The 24,020-nt window shown below is 44.7% G+C and overlaps 1 protein-coding gene across 1 annotated transcript in view; it reads right to left on the bottom strand.

Annotated features, from left to right (window-relative positions):
- Window positions 1-649: 649 nt before the first annotated feature.
- Window positions 650-24,020, bottom strand: part of CRBN (cereblon) — a 45,363-nt gene continuing 21,992 nt past the window's right edge. Inside the window, exons 5-11 of the mRNA XM_068114137.2 lie at window positions 22,998-23,121; window positions 22,544-22,606; window positions 18,409-18,493; window positions 15,337-15,452; window positions 2,288-2,349; window positions 1,936-2,067; window positions 650-1,368 (exon numbers count right to left, since the gene is read on the bottom strand). Coding sequence (XP_067970238.1) covers window positions 1,188-1,368; window positions 1,936-2,067; window positions 2,288-2,349; window positions 15,337-15,452; window positions 18,409-18,493; window positions 22,544-22,606; window positions 22,998-23,121 — 763 coding nt within the window. The 3' untranslated portion in view covers window positions 650-1,187. The remainder of the gene's footprint in view (window positions 1,369-1,935; window positions 2,068-2,287; window positions 2,350-15,336; window positions 15,453-18,408; window positions 18,494-22,543; window positions 22,607-22,997; window positions 23,122-24,020) is intronic.

The raw sequence follows: 24,020 nt of genomic DNA, 5'->3' as shown, positions 1-24,020 counted from the left end.
AATGAAAGAGTGAAGGTGAGCAGAGAGTGTTGATTTTGGCAATTTCACCATAAGAGGGTTGCAGGCAGATCTTGTGCGACCTTTAGGAATATTTGGGGGACAGAGCACAGATAGAGCTGGGGGAGCTAGGCCAGGTAGGAGTCGGTAGAAGACAGAAAGACCACCTACCTGCCTACGGTGAGTGAGTGAAAGGCCCTCGGAGATTTATTCAGGGTGTCGGCGGAAGCTCGCCTACTCTTCACGAAGGACACCGTGGAATGCTGACAGATTGGACACCCGTTTAATGTCCATCTGAGGGACGGCACACACATTGATGAATCACCATGCCTGTACAACTCCAAGATGACGGTCTATAGCTGGGTCGGGACTCACACCCAGGCTACACAGCTTGGAGGTGAGTGTTTGTACCTGTAGTCCATCCTGTCAGCCCAGCCAACCAGTGAGCGAAACGTACATCACAATTTTGATGTCCGGTTTCAGGAAGAAAAAAATTAAAACAAGATTCAATTTTAGCTTTTGTGCAATGATAACTCTATTGCCCGAGCAGGTCTAAATTGTTCCAAATAAAGAATGCCACCCAATCCTCTTAAGGAATCGCATTTCCACCGACCAACCTCAGCGAGGAGGAATAAACAACTCAACAAACAAATAAAGCAAATGGTTTCTGTTCCTTTACTGAACATACGTGCACTGCAGGCATGCTTTACGCTCCGTTCAAAGTATGCGCAGAGTTGTACAGATTTACAATCTTTATCCACATGCCCAAAGATTTCCCACAGGTAAAAGCGACATGAAAACTTCCTGTGGGAGGTTATATTGAGATGGGTCGGTGCTTTGTGCTTTACCAGCGTTTACGGCCCCGCACCTTTTGCTAAACAAAGCCAGGTACAAGAAGCATTTGTGGCTATCTATACTTTATGTACATGGATGGGTGAGGTGGGGGTGCTAAAGTGAGATGAGGAAAGGAAGGTAGGACAGGAAAAATGGAAGATACAATGAGTTGGAGAGGAGGGGAAAACGTGGAGCAAAGTTTCCACCATTTAAGCATACGTAATAGGTAGATGACACCTTGCAGTTGTTACCATAGATCCGAGATAGAGTAAGCCGGTAACAAGATGTTTGTTTTTCACAGCGGAGGAAGCATTGTGCACAGCTCGCAGCATACACATGGAAATCCATTTGAAAGTTCACAAACACGGCCGCCATGAGGACGTTCCTTCTTCCTCATTGCCCCTTGGCATTGTGGGTCTGAGTGCAGAGCGGGTTAGGCCCCAAAACTTGGGTGGCGTCAGCTCCTTGTACGTGGCGGAAAACTTCCAGCCGACGTGGTGTCCACAATGACGGCACTGTGCGATGGTCCAGGCATACCTGTTGGAAGATGCGAACATCAAATTTACCTGCTGAAAATGAAAAAGAAGATAAACGAATCACACCTGAACTGCCGATGCGACAAAGCACCATTTGAGAGGATCAGCGAGGGTATCATGATGTTTCTATTTCAATTGTGTGTCTGGCGGAACAGAGCAGGTATCAATACTGAGTAATATCAATACTAATACTGAGTTCCCTTGCAAGGAATTTCAATTAGGCCCATCAAGCATGAGCATTGGTTGCCAACCTATGGTTGTTTGTCCGTGCTCTATCCTTTTTTAAATTGCTCTGTGTCAAGAAAGAAAGCAGCACGTACCATTTTTAGTCTGATATTACTCGGCCGGGGTTCTAAGCACTGACCTCCGAGACTCATTACACCACCTGGTATATAGAGCCACAATAATGACGTGCATATTGTGGAGTCATTTATTCCATATTTAGTGAAATGGACATCCGGCTTCATACTCAGTCATCATTAATGGACTTTGTTTACTTTCTGTACAACTATTGAGGCAAATATTATTTGTTTTACCAAAAAACAGAATATAACATCACGGCAGTTACCCTGGAAACCAGCTGTACTGGGTGGATGGGCGGCCAGCCAGATTAACATTAGTGGTCTTGTGGACAGTGAGGGCCTCGTGCACATATCCGTGAGGGTTTACGTAGGCCGCCATGGGTCCAGATCGAGAAAGGCTGGAAAACAAAAAGGCCCAGGAAGTTCAATAGTGACTGCTTCAACAGGAAAAACATTTTTTAAATAGCAATAAATCTAACAAATTGTGTGAAAATGTAATCCAATCCAGTGTGAACTCCAATCAACCCACAAATTATTATGCTCTTTACCTACGCTCAAAAAGATCGAAGAAACTACAAAAAAACCAACAAATAAAATCAAAATATTTTGCACTCACACCTGAAAATGTCGCTCTGTGTTGTGATTTCACACCTGCAGTTCTTACAGCAAAGTGACGTGCACTGCACACACGCGGACCCACGAGAGATCATGTAAAAGCTGTTCTAAACACCAACACCTTTAAATACACACATATACAGTCACGTGAAAAAGTAAGTACACCCCATGTAAAGTTTTGACTTTTTCAACATACAGCTATTTGATCTTCATTTCAACAATATTGAAAGATAAAGGTGATATAAGATAACAAATATCATGAAACATTTACATTTTGTAGTCCATTGTATAATTTAAATAAACATAAATGCAAATTTCGCATGTGGAAAAATTAAGTACACCCCTACATTTATCACTACTTCAAATACCTAAAATTAGAATCAGGTGCACCAGCTCAGGTGCAAATGATTAGACCATCATTAGAGAGGATCTTGGAGGAACCTGTCTTATTTAATAAACCTCAGACATTTAGTTTGGTTTGCTCTTTGTTGTTGAAGTGTGCGGCGTCACCATGCCTAGATCAAAAGAGCTCTCTGAGGCCTTCAGAAAGAAGGTTATAGATGCCTACGAGTCTGGGACGGGATTTAAAAAGATCTCCACACAATTTGAAATCAATCATTCGACTGTCCGGAAGATCATCGACAAGTGCCAGGCCGCCCCAGCAAGTTCAGCCCGAGAGCAGACCGCAAGAGGCTGAAAAGTCTCGAAGAACCCCAGAATGTCATCACGGGATCTACAGGTAGCTCTTGCCACTGTTGATGTCAAAGTGCACGAGTCTTGCATTAGAAAGAGGCTGCACAGATTTGATCTACATGGGAGGTGTGCCAGGAGGAAACCTTTGCTGTCCAGAAAGAACATCAGGGCAAGACTAAAGTTTGCCAATGAACACCTCGGCAAAGACCAGCACTTCTGGAACAATGCGCTCTGGACAGATGATTCAAAGGTAGAGCTATTTGGCCACAGTACCAGAAGACTTGTTTAGTGAAAACCAAAGACAGCATTTGACCACAAGAACCTGATACCAACTGTAAAGCATGGTGGTGGAAATATTATGGTTTGGGGCAGCTTTGCTGCATCAGGGCCGGGGCAGCTCACCATCATATAATCCACTATTAATTCTTCATTGTACCAGAGGGTGCTTGAGGATAATGGGAGGCCATCTGTCGGAAAGTTGAAGCTCAACCGAAGGTGGACCTTGCAACATGACAATGACCCGAAACATACCAGTAAATCCACCAAAGAATGGCTGAAAAGAAAGAAATGGAGGGTTCTGGAATGGCCAAGTCAAAGCCTGGATCTACATCCCATTGAGATGTTGTGGGGGGATTTGAAACGAGGTGTGCATGCAAGAAACCCCTCAAACATCACACAGCTGTAAGAATTCTGCATGGAGGAGTGGGCAAAAATTTCTCCCAGTCGATGTCAGAGACTGGTAGACAGTTATAAGAAACGCCGACTTGAGGTCGTTTCTGCCAAAGGGGGCAATACCACCTATTGGAGCCAAGGGTGTACTTACTTTTTCCACATGAGAAATTTGCATTTATGTTTATTTAAATTATACAATGGACTACAAAATGTAAATGTTTCATGATATTTGTTATATTATATCACCTTTATCTATCAATATTGTTGAAATGAAGATCAAATAGCTGTATGTTGAAATATGTTGAAAAAGTCAAAACTTTACATGGGGTGTACTTACTTTTTCACATGACTGTACATATATACATATATACATACATATATATATATATATATATATATATATATATATTGTTGCGAATATGGAATTTGGCCTCCATATCCGCTTGTAAATATTCCCCTATTTTCCCCAATACTCCCCAACTATCCCCAATCCCCCATTCCCTAGTCCCATTGTCTGTAAACAACAATCAGTAGAGCCGACCTTCCCCTTATTCCCCCATTAAATGTCGTGCCCAGGTCCACCGCACCACACGTAGACAACTTTCGGACATCTTGCTAGTTATTCTTAGTCTATGTCAGTTAAGGACTCGTTTCCATTAATTATGACTCTTCGTTGCACCAGAATGTGATTATATGGCACCAGTAGTGAGTTTAGGACCTTTCCCATACCTCCTCCTATCTTCTTCCCCAAACAACAACAACAACAACAGAGGGGCACGGCGCTGCGCGGGGGGGAGTGTGCGTCCTGACACCGGCTCGGTTAGCCGCCATTGACAATGCGCTCCAGACCATGCGCTCCACGGGGTTACCACAAAGGGGCTGGCTGTCAGCTCCTCGTCAAGGGCGGAGCCTGGTAAACCCCCCGCACGCACCCAATGAGAAGCAACGTGCCGATTCCACGAGGCGGAGCTAACGAGCCGAGGGCGTGTCACTCCCCGCCGGATATACGCGGCCACGTAGCGGACGTGACGTCAGATGCGCCCCCAGCTTGAGCAGACAAGTCACCATCTCCGAGCGCTGAATACCTCCCCGCATCTCTGGACCGGACCGAGTCGATTCTGACCTTTGAGCCCAGGTGCACCTGGAGCCATCGATCCTGCCTTTCCTAGCCATCAAACCCCGTGTGAGTCAGCCTTTTGTCCCGTTTATCTGTCGTCTGTTGGGAATAATATAAGAGTGTGTCTAAGTGCTTGTCTTTCTATGCTGTACCTCTCGTCCTTGTAATCTAACCTTCCGTAACAATATAACCTCCTCCGGAGGTCTTGAGAACTGAACCCTGGTGTCGTGTCATTTGAATCCCAGCTGTGTGTCTTTTCCTTCATTGATCTAGCGTAGCGCGATTAGTCGACGTTCGGGTATAATCGGGTAACTTGTGCAGACGTGGTCATACCAAAACCGCTCGGTAAATAACATCTAAGCCACGTCTGTAACAATTGGTGTCGAGGAGTGGAATTCGAACCCGGGACTAAATTTATTAGGCCCAAATTTGTAACAATTAGAATCGATTCGGAGCGCGTTTCCCGCGCGAAATTATAACGGCGAAATTTGATTTTGTTATACGAAAATAAAAACCCGAATTTTGAAAGTCGCGCTATGGCGGATCAAGACAGCTGGGGTCCGGTAGGGGAGAGTGAGGCAGGGTCGGTCCAGGACCAAATTGAGGGACGGGAGGAGAGCGAAGCAGTGAGGGCGGCAGGGTCGCAAAATAGCGTTGTCATGCACGAGGTGGCCACGGCGTCCACGCCCGCGACCGTAGTGGCGCCACCGGTGGATTTGAACTTGTTTTTCATACAAATGAAGGCCCTTATGGCCCAGAATAGGGAGGAAATGAGGGCTCAGAGTGAGCAAATGAGGGCTCAGAGTGAGCGATTGGAGGGCCAAATGGGGGTAATGGGAAACCAAATGGGGGTAATGGGAAACCAAATGGGGGTAATGGGAAACGAAATGGGGGTAATGAGGGACGAAGCGAGGGGTACCAGTGAGGGATTAGACAATAATTTTAAGGAGTTAGACAATAATTTTAAGGAGTTAGACAATAATTTTGAGGGGTTAGACAACGGGATAAAAGAGGTGAGAAATGGGTTAACGGGGGTAGAAAACAGAATGGCCGTTCAAGAGAATCAGATAGAGGGAGTGAAACATGGGTTAACGGGGGTAGAAAACAGAATGGCCGCTCAAGAGAATCAAATGGAAGGGATGCAAAAAGGGTTAGAGGGGTTAGAAAACACCATGGAAGGCAAATTGAGGGACATGAGGGACCAAGCGGAAAGGGAAGTTAACCAAATGGGGCAGCAGATAGAGGGGGTCAGAATGGGGGTAGAAACCAAACTGGATGCTCACAGGGAGGAAATGGAGCAGATGAGGGTGGCATCTGGGCAGGAGATGCAAGTGATGGGAGAGGAGATCAGGAGAGGAGTGAGTGAGGAGGTCGGAGGAGTGCGCGAGGAGGTGAGGCACTGTAAGGAGCACATGGAGAAGGAGGTGAGAAAGGGGACTGTAAAGTTACAAGGGGGCATAGAGGTCCTGACGCAGGAGGTGGAACAGCTGACGGAGGGACAAAAAGGACTAACGGAGCAGGTTCAAAGGAACACTGCAGTACTAGGAGGGTTAAAAGTGACACAGAAAGAACTAAAAGACGACTTGATAGCGACGAAGAGGGAATGTCAGATGGTACGTGAGGGACTGACAGCGAGGTTGGACGAGGTGATAGAGGTAATGGAGACGAAGGACCGGCAGGTGAGGACGCACCTGGAAACGGTCAAGGTAGCCTTAGAGGATGAGCTTGAGGAGACGTACCGGGGAATAAAAGAGGTGAAGCACAAATTAGAAGAAGTGGAAGAAGGGATGAGCGAAATTAAGAAGCGACGGAGAGGGGATAAGAAAGAGATAAAAGAGGAGATAAAAGAATTGGTCCAAAGTCTGTGTTTGGATCGTGATGTGCTCATTAACCGGATGAGTGATTCGCAGGTGATGGAGGAGAAGCGAAGAGGAAGAGGACCCGGTGTAAGTGGTGACCAATATGGTCGTGCGTATGATGCGCCAGGGGATTTAAGGAGCTTGGGTGTCGAGATGGACCCGGGTGTTCGTGAGAGGCCGTTGGTGAAGTGTGCGACAGGTCTGGTGTGCGAAAGAGGAGGTGTGCGAGAAAGTCCGACTCTGGGGTGTGTGAGGAAAAAGTGCGTGCCAAGGAGTAGTGAGGGTGCTGGCGAGAGTGAGTCGGTCGTAGCGCGTGTGCGAGGGGGCACATGGAAGCGCGGTGTGGTAAGTGTTGCAGAGGGTGTGACGGGAGAGTGTGCGCGAGAAAGGTGTGTGACGGACAGGTGCATGAGGAAAGAGTGCGCTGTCAGAAGTAAGGAAGAGTGTCCACCTGTGGTGAGTGTTACAGAGGGTGTAACGGGAGAGTGTGCGCGAGAAAGGTGTGTGACGGACAGGTGCACGAGAAAAGAGTGCGCTGTCAAGAGTAAGGGTGAGTGCGCTGTCAAGAATGGAGGTGAGAGTAGTGAGAGTGACAAGGAGAGTGAGTTGGTTGTGACAGGTGAGCGAGGATGTACACCTGGGATGGAAGGATGCACACCTGGAATGGTAGAGCGTGAGTGGGAATGCACGCTGGAGTTGGTGGTGAGGCACGTGGTTGGGTGTGCGAATGAGGGCACACCTGTAATTGTCACAGAGGAGGTGACCGAGAAGGGGGCGCGAAGAGGTGTTTTGGTGAGGTGTGCGACCAACGAATGTGTGCCAAAGTGTTCGGTGGTCAGGTGTGTGACCAAGGCTGTGAGTGGAATGGGTGTACCTGGGTGTGTAAGGAAAGGTACGAGGAGCATGGGCACGGCTGGATGTGTGAGCAAGGAACGGGCTGCGGGGTGTAAGCGTCCAGGTGAAGCATCGACGTTAGACGGGGTAGAGTTTAGAACGACTTATAGCCGAATCGGGCCCTCGGTGCGTGCCGGGCCTCGCTTTGAACGGCCGCGTCCGAGCTCCACTAGGCGGAGCTGGCAGCCCGATAGAAAGGGTCGTCATGGCGACCACTTTTTGGTGAGACGTGCCGGCAGGTCGAGAGCGGGACATTGGATGGCTCCGTGCCGAGATGGTGCGTGGGATCTCGGCACGGGTAAGCCCCCGTCCCTGCCCCGAATGCCGGACGCATCCAGCCGCCGGCACAAAACAACCAGTATCCATTGCTTGGCTTTACGAAGCCGGGCTTTGGACAGGAATTGGCGCACCGAGAGGCATTAGTGAGTAGACTGGGTGATGAGGTTAGTGTTTTAGACCCCAAATTAGAGAAAAACAAAATTTGACGATTGGCAAAGGATTGGCAGTAGTGATTGGCAGATGATGGGCAGTGATTGGCAAATTTTTAATTTGTTGAAATTTGATGTGCAAAATTGGTAGTGAGCAATGGGCCCGGTGGGTAAGGCTGGCATCCCTGCCACCCTGCCCATGGTGGGGACAAAGGAGCAATAGCTTATGGGGTGTATGGCAGTGAAAACTAGCCCGGGTGGGTTAGGTTATTAGTAGGGATCTAGAAGAGATTGACATTAGGTAACGTTAAGTTTAGTTAGTGACTGATACCTGCAGTGGGGACGCAGGTAGATGAGTGTGGATGATAATGACGAGGGAGCGCAATAGTTTAAAGGGACGACTGGGAAGCGCAAGTTTCAGAAGGGAGTAGTTAGCTGAGATGATGCCGTGTGTGTGAGAATTGAACGGGTGTGATTGCACAGGTGTGCAACTGGACAGGTGTGTGGAGCAGTGTGTGAGTAATGAGTGTTGTGGATCAGCGCGAATGCGCTTGGGGAGAGAAGGGTGCAGGTGTCACCAGGTGTGAGAGCACAGGTGTGCAGGTACAGGTGTGTGGAGAGAGTTGGAGTAAGTGGTACGGAGTGGTGTGCATGGTGCGAAGGTGTGAATGGGGGAAGAGTGGACCCCCATCACGGATACCCGGGGCGGGTAGTGTAAGTGTTAGGTAGAGGGTACAGGTAAATTGTGGTTGGATATTGGCATTTGTGGTGCGGTTGCAGAATGGTGTTGTGAATGGGTGCATTAGTGTTGTGGAAATGGCGGGGCGTGTAGCCTGTTAGTGTGTGTAGTTGGTTGGGCACTCCACCACTGTGAGGATGTCGGCCAGGTGAGGCCGCAGGTGGGCTCTGGGAGCCGGTAGAGTTGTGGATGGGGCCCGAGGATCCAGAGGATGGACCCGGGTAGCCCAGTGCCAGAGAGGGCACCGAGTGGGGAGAGTGCCAGAGGGCCTTCCCCTGGTAGTTAGGTTAGGGTAAGGAGCAGGTAAGCTCGGAGGCAACTGCAGTGGTGGAGGTGTGCAGGTGGGTAGACCCACTGGGAGAGGTACACGTCGCAGCCCAGAAATTGTACGAGGGCACCGGGAGATGAATCGGGGGAGTGAGACCCCAAATTGAAAAGCACCACAGTTTGGCCAATGGGAATTGGTTTTTAGAACCCATAGTGTAAGAGGGCCAATGGTTTGGCCGGAGAAAGACCCCGGGTAGTGTAAAGTTGTTAAAGTCACTTAGGAAATAGTTAGGATTGATGAACCTGTCGCACCATACGCAGCCACTTACCTGTGGTGATGATGATGACTCCACACCTGTGTTTTCTTTGTTTTGTTGCAGGAAATGAAATTGCTGTGTGGATTGTGAGACGCATCACGACGTGGATGAGACATTGGGGTGATTCCATCTCTCCCTCCCTAGGAGGGACTGATGATGAATTGGTAATGGCAAATTATGATGTTGAGTTGGAGATGGCAAATTATGATGAAAGTTGAAAATGGCAAATTTGATTGGTTAGGAGGGAGAGAAGACGAATTTGGTTTATGGGAGGAACGGGGAAGACAGTAGGGATGTTTGTTGATTTGTAAAGTAGATGTTTATGGGTAGTGTTGTGTTTTGTGGATACAGTAAGGGGTAAGGGAGGGGCCATGTAGGTTACCTGGTGGGGGGGGGGAGCGTACGGTAGGAACGTACCTGTCTCACCTGGTTCCCATGTGCCCCCAGTGTGCATTACCTTGCATTGCGTGCACTTTTGCGCCCTTACCACCTTACTCACTTGTCTGCTTCTTTTGTCTCCCACCTCCGAGGATCTGGCTTTGGGGTAGAGAGAGAGGAGAGAGAGGTGCTGGCTACGCAGTTGTGGGCCTGCACTTTCGCTGCTTGCTGCTTGGATCGATACACCATATGGACCGCAATGTTTGTGGCCACCCACAATGGACCGCAGTTCTTTTGCGGCCAAGCACCACCCGTGGAAGAACCTATGGGTCAACGTGGCACCTATGCCAAACAGGTGAACCACTCTTAGTTGGCCCCTGACGGCCACAATACAGAAATGGACGCGGTTGGCGCCTTTCTTTATTTTTTTGAAAGAGGCAAGAAGGCCAAGTGCACCACACGAAGGCAAGACCAGCGGCAGAACATCGGCCGGCTGCGACACCACCGGTGATTTATAGACACTTTATTGGTGCACCGGATGGTGCTCACTGTGTGATGGGGTGGTGCTTGATGCTTGGAAGGGGTGCTCTGCACATTATTAAAGGCCGTAGGCCACAGAGCACTCGTGGGTTGGTGTATCGATGCTAGCATGCGTGCTCTCTCTATGCATAACATCTGCATGTGTTCCTCCAAAAACAGGTCCTGGATCATAGTGTAAATATCAGCGTAGTCTTGTGTAAATAATGCTCCCTACCGGCTGTATGTTTAGTTTGAGGATTCTTTCCGGATTCGGTTATCCTGTGGGTGTGTTTCTGTGAGGAGAAGGGTGCAACGTCGCAGGGGGACATATTTACTCATTTGTGAATATCTGTAAAACTGTCGCACTCAGGGTAGAGTTAATAGTAGAGGGAACTACATTGCGTGCCACACTAAAGTAGGTAAAAATTTATCGGGTCGGGACGCCCCGAGGGTAGAGAAGGGTGCAATGTTGCGAATATGGAATTTGGCCTCCATATCCGCTTGTAAATATTCCCCTATTTTCCCCAATACTCCCCAACTATCCCCAATCCCCCATTCCCTAGTCCCATTGTCTGTAAACAACAATCAGTAGAGCCGACCTTCCCCTTATTCCCCCATTAAATGTCGTGCCCAGGTCCACCGCACCACACGTAGACAACTTTCGGACATCTTGCTAGTTATTCTTAGTCTATGTCAGTTAAGGACTCGTTTCCATTAATTATGACTCTTCGTTGCACCAGAATGTGATTATATGGCACCAGTAGTGAGTTTAGGACCTTTCCCATACCTCCTCCCATCTTCTTCCCCAAACAACAACAACAACAACAGAGGGGCACGGCGCTGCGCGGGGGGGGAGTGTGCGTCCTGACACCGGCTCGGTTAGCCGCCATTGACAATGCGCTCCAGACCATGCGCTCCACGGGGTTACCACAAAGGGGCTGGCTGTCAGCTCCTCGTCAAGGGCGGGGCCTGGTAAACCCCCCGCACGCACCCAATGAGAAGCAACGTGCCGATTCCACGAGGCGGAGCTAACGAGCCGAGGGCGTGTCACTCCCCGCCGGATATACGCGGCCACGTAGCGGACGTGACGTCAGATGCGCCCCCAGCTTGAGCAGACAAGTCACCATCTCCGAGCGCTGAATACCTCCCCGCATCTCTGGACCGGACCGAGTCGATTCTGACCTTTGAGCCCAGGTGCACCTGGAGCCATCGATCCTGCCTTTCCTAGCCATCAAACCCCGTGTGAGTCAGCCTTTTGTCCCGTTTATCTGTCGTCTGTTGGGAATAATATAAGAGTGTGTCTAAGTGCTTGTCTTTCTATGCTGTACCTCTCGTCCTTGTAATCTAACCTTCCGTAACAATATAACCTCCTCCGGAGGTCTTGAGAACTGAACCCTGGTGTCGTGTCATTTGAATCCCAGCTGTGTGTCTTTTCCTTCATTGATCTAGCGTAGCGCGATTAGTCGACGTTCGGGTATAATCGGGTAACTTGTGCAGACGTGGTCATACCAAAACCGCTCGGTAAATAACATCTAAGCCACGTCTGTAACAATATATATATATATATATATATATATATATATATATATATATATATATATATATATATATATATATATATATATATATTTATTTATATGTATATATATATGTATATATATATATGTATATATATATATATATATATGTATGTATACATAAATAACCAGAAGAAATAAAATGAGTTCCGGACGTATCTTCAGGACGATCTTTTTTCAGACAACCTTTCGGCCAAGTAGGCCTTCTTCCCAGTCTACAAGGAGGCATGCATCCAAGACAATGGCGTGATATCGATACAAAAGTAATATGCAAAAAGGAAAGAGGTTCTGTCAACAGCTCTCACCTTCCTCAACGAGAGTGAGTGTACAGTAGATACAGTACACGAATACATATACAAATGCACACATGCACATATTCATATGGTGTTTATATTCATATACATACACTGCCTGTGTTTATTAATGGGATGGAAAGGTGAAAAGGATGTTTTTATGAAAAAGTGAAGTGAATGAGTTAATGTGAATGAGTTGAGGTACTTTGGAACAAATGAGTTGGAACACTCGTTAATTGTCAACATTTATGCCATGAGGGAACATTTTTTGAAGTGTATTTTTTTTTTTTGTATACTGAATCGAGGCTCGTGAAAGAGCTGACATTTACTTCACAAACAAATCAACTAAACAAAATATATAAAAAGAGGGAGCGGAAGACAAGATGGGGAGAGAAGGGGAAGCACACAAACACTTGAGGGCACACAACATTTGAGAGCAGGGAGATGTGTGGGAGGGAGAGGGCTTGGGGGGAGGAGGCGTGGGAAGGGGGTATGTATCCAATCATGATATGTATCCACATGACAGTATGTATCCAAAATGACTCGCGTCTCAAAATTGTTGTGTGTGATCGATTTGCAATTGATTCAATGGAAGAGATTTGTTTGTCGTCAATTGATTGCCTTACGCCTACACCATACATTTCAGAGATTTGCCCTGAGGTGTGAAAGTTACTGTCTGACGTTGTGTTATTAAAGTGTACGTGTGTGTGTGTGTGTGTTTATGTGTGTAAGATGCATGTATGTATGTGAGATACACACATATGTATATATATATATATATATATATATAAAACACACACACACACACACACACACACACACACACACACACACACACACACACACACACACACACACACACACACACACACACACACACACACACACACACACACACACACACACACACACACAATCATAGAAGAAAAAAAAGGATCCATCATACGACACCTTGAAAGAAGAGCACCCCATGACTGCTGTGGTGACCTTTCCTACCAAGGAAGCCCCATTTAACAGCCAACATCCAATACAGTAGCCTCTGATTCGAAATCAGTTTTTCACATTGTCTTATTTTGTGCCGTTGCCATTTCATTCCTGGTTTTCTCTTTTGTTGAAAACAAAGTCGGGGCTCATGGAAGAGCTCGAACAAAGAACGGATCAAAAGTGCAAATGGGAAATACGCTCCTAACAAGTGGTCACCTCCAACATCTAGAAGGGGGCTTAAATGGTCTTCTGGTCTTGCACCCTCTACTCTTTCCATGTATTAACCACCCACATCGACCACTCCCACCCCACCACCCCCAACCCCCCCCCCCCCCCCACCACCCCCAACCCCCCCCCCCCCCCCACCTTCCTCAATGTAACCCTTCCTTTCCAGGTAAATGTGTTTTCTCATTCCAGCCACATTTCCATTATTTCGTTCCATTGATATTTTGTCTCTGATGTTCTCATATTGTTCTTTCTACCCCATTCTTGTAATTGAGCTTGTATCCAGCTTTAATAGCCCCCCTCCAACCTCCAAGTCCTCTCCCCCTCTCATTATTCCTCAAAGTGTTCCCCTACGTTGCTGTTGGCCCACGAGCTTGGACATTTATACAAAGAGGTTAATAATAATTTTGGAAAAAGGGTGAATAAAAATCACTACAGCTGTATTTGACAGATTTAGCAAAAATTTGTCCGTAATTTTTTTTTTTTTTTTTTTTTGTATACTGAATCGAGGCTCGTGAAAGAGCTAAAATTAGAACGGGTCATCAAAATTCAAACACTCACTCTTTCAAGTATTGAAACAATGCATCTATCAATGCCAATCAAGGCCAGGTAGACGAATGTGCCCTGTCAAAATCAGTTCAGCACCAATGTAATCAAGCTCAGTGGTTTTTTGGGGCCAAACTGCGAGTTTTGGGCCAAACTGCGAGTTTTCAAATTTCTCACAATTTGAAAAAGGAGATTCCGAATTACTAAATGGTAAATCACGGTTTTCCAGTGGGTGGCAATTCCAGGGCTATGCGGAAGATTTTAAAAATAAAATTAACACTGCAGTGGACGTGTCGCACCCAACCTAAAAACAAGAGGGGCCCTCTGAACGAAAAAGCAAAGAAAGAAGATGGGGAAACGTGAATGAGACAGACGATCTATAGTGATTTGAATGGTTGCAAGTTAAGAGAAGTTGGGAACTCTGCTGTTGAAAAGAAAGACAGTGCAAGAGAAGGCGCGGCATGGTAATTGATACCAAGGCATGGGAGGGTAAGGAGGAAAGGGTAACGAGTACAAGCTAAATGGGTGTTATCATCAGAGTGAAGAGGAGCGAGAGAAACCGATTGTGATTACAGCGGTACAAGAGGCACAGGGAAGAGACTACTCGACGATGGGTCAACGATGGACTGTAAATCAGTTGGACAGGCTTGGCTTGGACACAATCCAAAGTGCTGATGACTGACAGAGGAGCACCATCCTGGCAGTGTTCCTTCCCAGTCATGGCTTGGGATTTGTGGAGGGTGAGAAGCTGATAGGTGGTGAAATATTTGCAAACTCTGAAGAAGGAGCTAAGTTCCTTGGAGGCAAATTTGGCGATATTGAAGATGTGAGGTTGCCAGGAGAGATTTATTAAGATGGTGATGACATCGTTGCTGTTGTTGTTGATCTATGACCCTCTCATGCTAATAGACAATGTTGAGCCAAATATAATAAAATACAGCCTGAAAACAAAATTAATGAGATTATAAAAAATAAGGAAAACTTGATAGTCAAAGTAAGACTCCAGTTTGGACTGAGAACAGGCAAGAATCCAAGAGTCGGGCAAAAGGAGATCCCACTAATAACTGATCGATAGTTATCCTGCATCAATGTGTGCTCGTCTCGGTCAGTTCCGCAAAAAAAAACAGCTTCATCAACTTGGACTGATGTTTATATTTGACAAAAACAACGTCAACAGAAAGAAGAAGCCCCAATAAATTCCCGATATAGGTATTGTCAAACAAGCAGATTAGCTTTCAAATAATTTTAAGGGAAAAAAAAAATTGCAATAAGCGAGAAAAAAAATATTGCTTTGCAAGCAGTGCACATCATATAATAAATAAATAATTGCTTATTTCGTTTAATATTTTTTGAATGAAATATTCGCCTGCTAAATTGATGCATTAAAGGTTAGCTTTGAGGTATGCACATTCGGTTCCGAGCTGTCCGGCCTCAGTTTGAATGTCAAGCCAGTTTGGGTTAGGGTTCTCGAATAAACTCCTCAAATGTGAAACCGTTCATATTTGAAACACCGATAAACAAAAACACTGCACATCATCACTCACCTTTTCGAGGATGTCAAGTTCGCATCGTAAGCGTTTTACAGCACTTGCAACACGAAGCAGCTGCAGCCTTAGTCCATCATCGATGGGTAGACATGAGGCGACCCAGTAGGAGAAATCTGCACAAGAGAAATGTAGAGCGTTACATCATTTGGACCGTCCATGGCATTCACTACAAAAGTGTACTAACTTGTGCCGTAAGCTTCATAATATTTCTGGTTTCTCTCGTAGGATTCCTGGGCCAAAAGCACGATAATACGAGTTCCCTTCCAAAGAACTTTGGCGTGGAAAACGGCCTTTAGGACCATCACAGCCTGCACTATTATAACCAGCCTATGGTTGTTTCTCCATGCTCTAACCTTTCAAATAATGAGCAACGGGCAAGGAAGTAGCACGTACCATTTTCAAACTATTTGGCAGGACTCAGCAGGAGTTCGAACCTCCGACCTCCCAGACTCAGAGTAGACGCTCTAACCACTACACCACCAAAGCAGAGTCTTGTTAAGGTTACCATGCATCTTTATCATTGGAACAACTAAAACAACTGCCTGCAGATGAAGGTCCACTTTCTTGCGCAGCACATGCTGCTGGCGCAACAAGGAAATGTATCGTCGAACCCCAATAAGCTGGGGAATGACCATGAACTAAACAACTCAAAACAGATGTCACAGAAGAAATTTTCTACAATCAAAAAGGTCTACTTGTAACTTTGATGTTGCAATTTAATCTGCAGATAATAAAATTATCTCCTTTACTCCAGAGGGGGTTTGTATTAGAACAAGTCAGTACAGTTTCGTTCATGTGGTTCAAGCCAATGTTGCGATCACGTGGACGAGAGATGGACTTTGCCAACAGACGTTAGCCGTTTTTATCAGACGGCTAAGAGGGACAGTTTTATTATTAGCCTGTACAAGTAAGAAGTGAACTGAAATATCAAGATCCCTGATGTATTTCAATAAATGTATGCATGACGAACAAAAATGTCGTCCTACACCTACACAGCCTACAATCCTACACCTACACAGCCACAGTGGAGTGCTATACACACTTGATACAAAAAAGTTTATGTTTTGTATCCCACTGATGGGCCGGATCTCGATATGGACCTCCAAAAAATTAATCAGCTGGTTCTTATCACCTAACCAACTCATCCACCTAGTTTTATCATAACTCGTCACCAACGTTTTCAAATATCATGCTATATATTATTTTTGGCCCCATCTCTCAATGGTGAAGAATCACTTTTAAAAAAATAAAAAAAATAAAATTATCATATCCGGATCCAGATCACAAAAATCAATTAGTCGTCATCATACACCCAAACCTGTGCACCAAGGATCGTCCAAATCTATCCACATACTTTTGAGATACAGTGCTATCCATAGTTTTTGGATGCATCGCTCAATGGTGAAGAATCACTTAAGAAATGCTCAGATTTCCTCCCACTCCCACTTTTCAAAGAAAACTCCCTCACTCTCTTCAATCCCACTCCTCCCTCCAGGTCTTTAAAACAGCTGTTCTTATCTTCCCCCATCTATCTCTTATCTTCCCCCATCCAAAACCTTGATCTTTTCTACTCCCGTTAATTCACCGCAAATCCACTTTTTTGAAATTCCGACTTCTTTCCTGGAAATCCTAGCAATGTTCTTGTGTTTTATACCTCTCCCCCCCCCCCCCCTCCCCACCCCCCTTCCCATGCCTCCTCCCCCCAAGCCCTCTCCCTCCCACAGATCTCCCGATGTCCCGGTTCTCTGCTGTTGTACTTGTGTGCTTCCCTCTCTCTCTCTCCCCATCTTGTCTCCCGCTCCCTTTATCTTGTTTTATGTGTCAGTTTGTCTTTTTGTGATTAATGTTAGCTCTTACACGAGCCTCGATTTTGTATACAAAAAAAAAAAAGAAAAAAAAAAAGATCCAAATCCGGATCGTCATCAAAATTGAATAATTTAGTTCCTGTCAGTCAGTGTCAGCGAGTCTTAATCTTGGCATGAATGAATGTAAAAATGTCCATGTAAGCTGGCGATGAATGTCTATGTAAGAGTTTGTGCACACAAAAGCAAATATTTCACGATAAGACATTGTACATGCAAGCTGAAAGCGGACATTTTCCAGTATACAAACTGTACACACTGCGGGCACAACACCATCCATAACATACTTGTAGACGCTGCTACCCTGTGCCGAATGATGGAGGAAATGTCCTACCAACGTGTGTAATTACCTCCACCAGCAAAGGTTGACGAAAGTTATGTTCTCATCCCTGTCTGGTTGTCTGTCTGTGAGCAGGACATGTCAAAACGTTATGGACAGATTCGGACGAAACCTTATAGACAGATTGGGTATGTGACAAAGACCAATAGATTAGATTTTGGTGAAGATCCGGATGTGATCATTTTTATTTTTCAAGTGATTCGTCACCATTGAGAGAGTGGGCCAAACACAATAGATAGCACTATATATCAAACAGTTGCGGACAAATTCAGATGGAACTAGGCGGATGAGTTGGTTTGGTGGCAAGAACAAGCCCATTCGCCAATTAAGGTCCAGTTGAAGATCCGGCCTATCATTGGGATACAAAACGTAAACTGTTAAGCTTGGCAGAGGTATGCGCTCTACTGAGTGCCCTTCTAGTTGACGTCTTGTTCACATTGACGCATTTAGGAATTATAGATAGCAGACCTTCAAATTTGAACAGCTCATCGATGCATGGTGCTGGTTGGCCATTATAGTCGCAATACATTGTTGACAATAAACTATCTAATGGGGAATGTGATTGTGCAACCCACATCTTAGCGGGACCCTCCCCATTCTACCAGTACAACCCATGAGTGCATTGCAAGCATCACATGGGCACTCCCACACCTGGAGGGTATAGCTACAGGCCATGAAATAATTTAAGGTCATCATGGCAAAATAATCTGAATTAAAGTAAAATGTACATTTCAAACTTGCATCTCATTGGATGAAGAAACCGTTTTTAAAGTGTCAGGCCACATGCGGGCGGCTTTTATGCGGGCAAGTTGTTGGTGGTTGCCGTTGTTGGTGGAAGCCGAGGCTACCTTGCGGTGTGCTGCTCACCAATAGGATTGTTTGGGAGGAAACTGTCTTGGAGCTTTTGGTCCCACTGACGCAAGTGTCTCGTTATCTTGTCCATCAGGGTGTCCTGCACCAGTGGAGTTAGAAAAAAGAATCTCTCAAAGACGAGCATTTGCATCACGTGTCAATGCAGTTGGCATCGATCTGCTGCACTGTGTGCCCTGAAACATATTTTAATCTCTTCATTACTCCTGCATTTCTAACCTTCTTCATCCCCCACTCTTTACACCTCACACTGCGTCATTAGCCAGCAATGCTGCGTATCATGCCGGCTATCAAATGAATCCCCAAAGGAAGAGGAGGATGTTACTTCCATAATATCTCGGCTTATTTTCTAGCTTCCTCTTTCTAATTTTAGTCTTGCCTTTGCTTCTTTATACCTTTGCCAGTTTTAACCTCCTTGCTTTCAGGTGGCCTTTAACTTTTAAAGCTTTTTAAAAGATTCCTAGAAACTGTTTTTATCAAAACATTTTATTAAATGAAGCCATCAAGACAGAAACGACACTGCACTGTCCACGAGAAAATCTTAAACTAGAACGGCACTCTTCAACATCGTGGCATCGACCAATATGCCTCCGTCCACATTATTACATCATTATACATACTTGCACCACATTTGATTTAAATCCCTTCAGCAGTTCTCAAGTATCACATTTTTACCTGTCATGACCTCTGATGCTGATATCTATTCAGTTTTCTTATCTTTTCATCTATATATATATATATATATATATATATATATATATATATATATATATATATATATACAGTCATGTGAAAAAGTAAGTACACCCCATGTAAAGTTTTGACTTTTTCAACATATTTCAACATACAGCTATTTGATTTTCATTTCAACAATATTGATAGATAAAGGTGATATAATACAACAAATATCATGAAACATTTACATTTTGTCGTCCATTGTATAATTTAAATAAACATAAATGCAAATTTCGCATGTGGAAAAGGTAAGTAAACCCTTGGCTCTAATAGGTGGTATTGCCCCCTTTGGCAGAAACAACCTCAAGTAGGCGTTTCTTATAACTGTCTACCAGTCTCTGACATCGACTGGGAGAAATTTTTGCCCACTCCTCCATGCAGAATTCATTCAGCTGTGCGATGTTTGAGGGGTTTCTTGCATGCACAGCTCGTTTCAAATCCCCCCACAACATCCCGATGGGATTTAGATCCGGGCTTTGACTTGGCCATTCCAGAACCCTCCATTTCTTTATTTTCAGCCATTCCTTGGTGGATTTACTGGTATGTTTAGGGTCATTGTCATGTTGCAAGACGTCCACCTTCGGTTGAGCTTCAACTTTCCGACAGATGGCCTCACATTATCCTCAAGAACCCTCTGGTACAATGAAGAATTCATAGTGGATTCTATGATGGTGAGCTGCCCAGGCCCTGATGCAGCAAAGCTGCCCAAAACCATAATATTTCCACCACCATGCTTTACAGTTGGTATCAGGTTCTTGTGGTCAAATGTTGTCTTTGGTTTTCACTAAACAAGTCTTCTGGTACTGTGGCCAAATAGCTCTACCTTTGACTCATCTGTCCAGAGCACATTGTTCCAGAAGTGCTGGTCTTTGCCAGTCTGGTCTTTGCTTGTCTTTGCTGGTCTTTGCTGGTCTTTGCCAAGTTCATTGGCAAACTTTAGTCTTGCCCTGATGTTCTTTCTGGACAGCAAAGGTTTCCTCCTGGCACACCTCCCATGTAGATCAAATTTGTGCAGCCTCTTTCTAATGGTAGACTCGTGCACTTTGACATCAACAGTGGCAAGAGCTACCTGTAGGTCCCGTGATGACATTCTGGGGTTCTTAGAGACTTCTTTCAGCATCTTGCGGTCTGCTCTCGGGTTGAACTTGCTGGGGCGACCTGGCCTGAACAAGTTGGCAGTTGTTTGGAATCTTCTCCACTTGTAGATGATCTTCCTGACAGTCGAATGATTGATTTCAAATTGTTTGGAGATCTTTTTAAATCCCTTCCCAGACTCGAAAGCATCTATAACCTTCTTTCTGAAGGCCTCAGAGAGCTCTTTTGATCTAGGCATGGTGACGCTGCACACTTCAACAACAAAGAGCAAACCAAACTAAATGTCTGAGGTTTAAATAAGACAGGTTCCTCCAAGATCCTCTCTAACGATGTTCTACTCATTTGCACCTGAGCTGGTACACCTGATTCTAATTTTAGGTATTTGAAGTAGTGATAAATGTTGGGGTGTACTTACTTTTTCCACATGCAAAATTTGCATTTATGTTTATTTAAATTATACAATGGACTACAAAATGTAAATGTTTCATGATATTTGTTATATTATATCACCTTTATCTATCAATATTGTTGAAATGAAGATCAAATAGCTGTATGTTGAAATATGTTGAAAAAGTCAAAACTTTACATGGGGTGTACTTACTTTTTCACGTGACTGTGTATATATATATATATATATCCACCAGCAAGACCACAAAGACCCAAAGGACTATGAAGACCCAAAGGACCCTTAAAGGCCCTGAAGTACCAAAAAATACCAGAAGATTAAAAAGACCTTTAGAGACTCAAAATACCCCAGAGACCCTTAAAGATCTAAAATACTCCAAAGACCCAAAATATCCCCAATACCTCTAAAGACCCCTAAGAACCAAAAGACCCAGAAGACCCAAAATATGCAGAGGACCAAAAATATCCAGAGGACGTAAAATACCCAGAGGACGTAAAATACCCAGAGGACGTAAAATACCCAGAGGACGTAAAATACCCAGAGGACGTAAAATACCCAGAGGACGTAAAATACCCAGAGGAGGTAAAATACCCAGAGGAGGTAAAATACCCAGAGGAGGTAAAATACCCAGAGGAGGTAAAATACCCAGAGGAGGTAAAATACCCAGAGGAGGTAAAATACCCAGAGGAGGTAAAATACCCAGAGGAAGTAAAATACCCAGAGGAGGTAAAATACCCAGAGGAGGTAAAATACCCAGAGGACGTAAAATACCCAGAGAACCTAAAATAACCAGAGAACCTAAAATACCCAGAGAACCTAAAATACCCAGAGAACCTAAAATACCCAGAGAACCTAAAATACCCAGAGGACGTAAAATACCCAAAATAATACCCAAAATACCCTGGAGACCCAAAAGATCCCGGAGACCCAAAATATCCCGGAGACCCAAAATATCCCGGAGACCCAAACTATCCCGGAGACCCAAACTATCCCGGAGACCCAAACTATCCCGGAGAACCAAAATATCCCTGAGACCCAAACTATCCCGGAGACCCAAACTATCCCGGAGACCCAAACTATCCCGGAGACCCAAAATATCCCGGAGACCCAAAATATCCCTGAAGACCCTTAAAGAAACAAAAGACCCAGTAGACCCTTAAATACCCAGATGACCCAAAAAACCCATCCCAAAGACCCCAAGGATCCAAAAGACCCTGAGGACTCAAAAGACCCTAAAAAGCCTGAGGACTCAAAAGACCCTAAAAAGCCTGAGGACTCAAAAGACACCAAAGCCCTTTAAATATCTCAAAGACCCAGAAGAACCAAAAGACCAGAGGACCCAAAAGACCTAGAAGACACAAAAGACCCCAAAGATCCAGAGGAACCAGAGGACCCCAAAGACCCTTTAGACAGGCCCTGAAGACTTTGCAGACCCAAAAGACCCCGAGGAATTTCCACAGGCCCCTGAAATTATGCTGTTGAAGGACATTCTGGTCAAACGCCCTAAATATTCCACACTTGTATTCCATCTACATTCTACAACCTTCTTTATCTTCAACATTCCCATAAATTATCTCATAATTACATCCTTTCTAATTATATAAAGTATTGCCTCTTTCAGTCGCTGCTTAATCTATCTAGCCTCAGAACTCTGGGTTCCTTTCAGAGCCTCTTACTGAACCTCGAAACACGAAGTTCACAGAATGCTTCCTGAAGATGCAACACCAGCCTCCTCTCAATATCCATCAAAATTTAATAAACGTTTTTTTTCGCTTCTATCACTGCTGCCACCCTTAACTTTTGCCTTTTAATTTTCTTTCACCACTGAAGGCATCACCAAGCAGCAAATAACGTTATCTACAATCACCGAAGTAAACCTGAAATGTCTGCACTTACGGCATCGTATAATGCGTACAGCCAACTCGGCCAACAAGTGATGCAGGCACAGCAAAATTTCCTCTGTTGCAAAGGAGGAACACAGGGAGTGATTAGTTTATGGAGAGAATCCAAAAATGGTTTATCAAGTCAAGGTGGATCAGCATTTGGGGTCATGCAGTGAAACATTTATAAATCAAAAAAGGCATAGCCATAGATGGTAAGGTAAGACTGGTAAACATCAAAAGGTATGTTTCGAAGGAATGAGCCTACAAATGTTTGGCATATTAATGGGAGAAAATACTAAAAGCAGAAGAAAGGTTCTTTGAAGATGACAGGAAAATAAAAATAAAGATAAAGAATGAAGTATCCAAGCAATCAACCATGTTAACAGTTACGCTATCCCTATATCACTGCACACTTTCTCCCTGAGCGTACAACCTGCAAGACTGTGCAGTGTGCAACACATACTCACCCTGTACAAGGAGTGAGGCTTGGCCGAGGTACAAGAAAATCCACGAAGAGATGCAAGGTGAACCGAGGAGAGGCACGATAGCTGCAGCTGCTCCGGCAGAATTTGCACCTTGGCTATCTTGTTCCTACAAGAACAGCATTACAAAGATTTAAAGGACAGACAACATGTTTTTGTACCCTTGCGTCCATTACAATCAACAATGGCCTGCTCACGAGAGTGCTATTAATATACAGTCAAGTGAAAAAGTAAGTACACCCCATGTAAAGTTTTGACTTTTTCAACATATTTCAACATACAGCTATTTGATCTTCATTTCAACAATATTGATAGATAAAGGTGATATAATATAACAAATATCATGAAACATTTACATTTTGTAGTCCATTGTATAATTTAAATAAACATAAATGCAAATTTCACATGTGGAAAAAGTAAGCACACCCCATGAAATGTTTTTTAAATCTTTTTAACATATGTGGACATATCAATATTTGATCTTCATTTAAACAGTATCTATAGATAAAGGTGATCTAATTGAACAAAAAACAATGAAAAATTGACTTTGCAATAATTTATTCAACAAAAAATTGTTGCACAGCATGCACAATTGCATGCACAGCTCGTTTCAAATCCCCCCGCAACATCTCGATGGGATTTAGATCCGGGCTTTGACTTGGCCATTCCAGGACCCTCCATTTCTTTCTTTTCAGCCATTCCTTGGTGGATTTACTGGTATGTTTAGGGTCATTGTCATGTTGCAAGGCCCACCTTCGGTGGAGCTTCAACTTTCCGACAGATGGCCTCACATTATCCTCAAGCACCCTCTGGTACAATGAAGAATTCATAATGGATTATATGATGGTGAGCTGCCCAGGCCCTGATGCAGCAAAGCTGCCCCAAACCATAATATTTCCACCACCATGCTTTACAGTTAGTAGGAGGTTCTTGTGGTCAAATGCTGCCTTTGGTTTTCGCCAAACATGTCTTCTGGTACTGTGGCCAAATAGCTCTACCTTTGACTCA

The sequence above is a fragment of the Myxine glutinosa genome, chromosome 4, assembly GCF_964187855.1.
Source record: "Myxine glutinosa chromosome 4, kmMyxGlut1.1, whole genome shotgun sequence".
Lineage (NCBI taxonomy): Eukaryota > Metazoa > Chordata > Myxini > Myxiniformes > Myxinidae > Myxine > Myxine glutinosa.
Note: the sequence above shows the minus strand (reverse complement) of the source record. Positions and strands in the feature narration are given on the sequence as shown.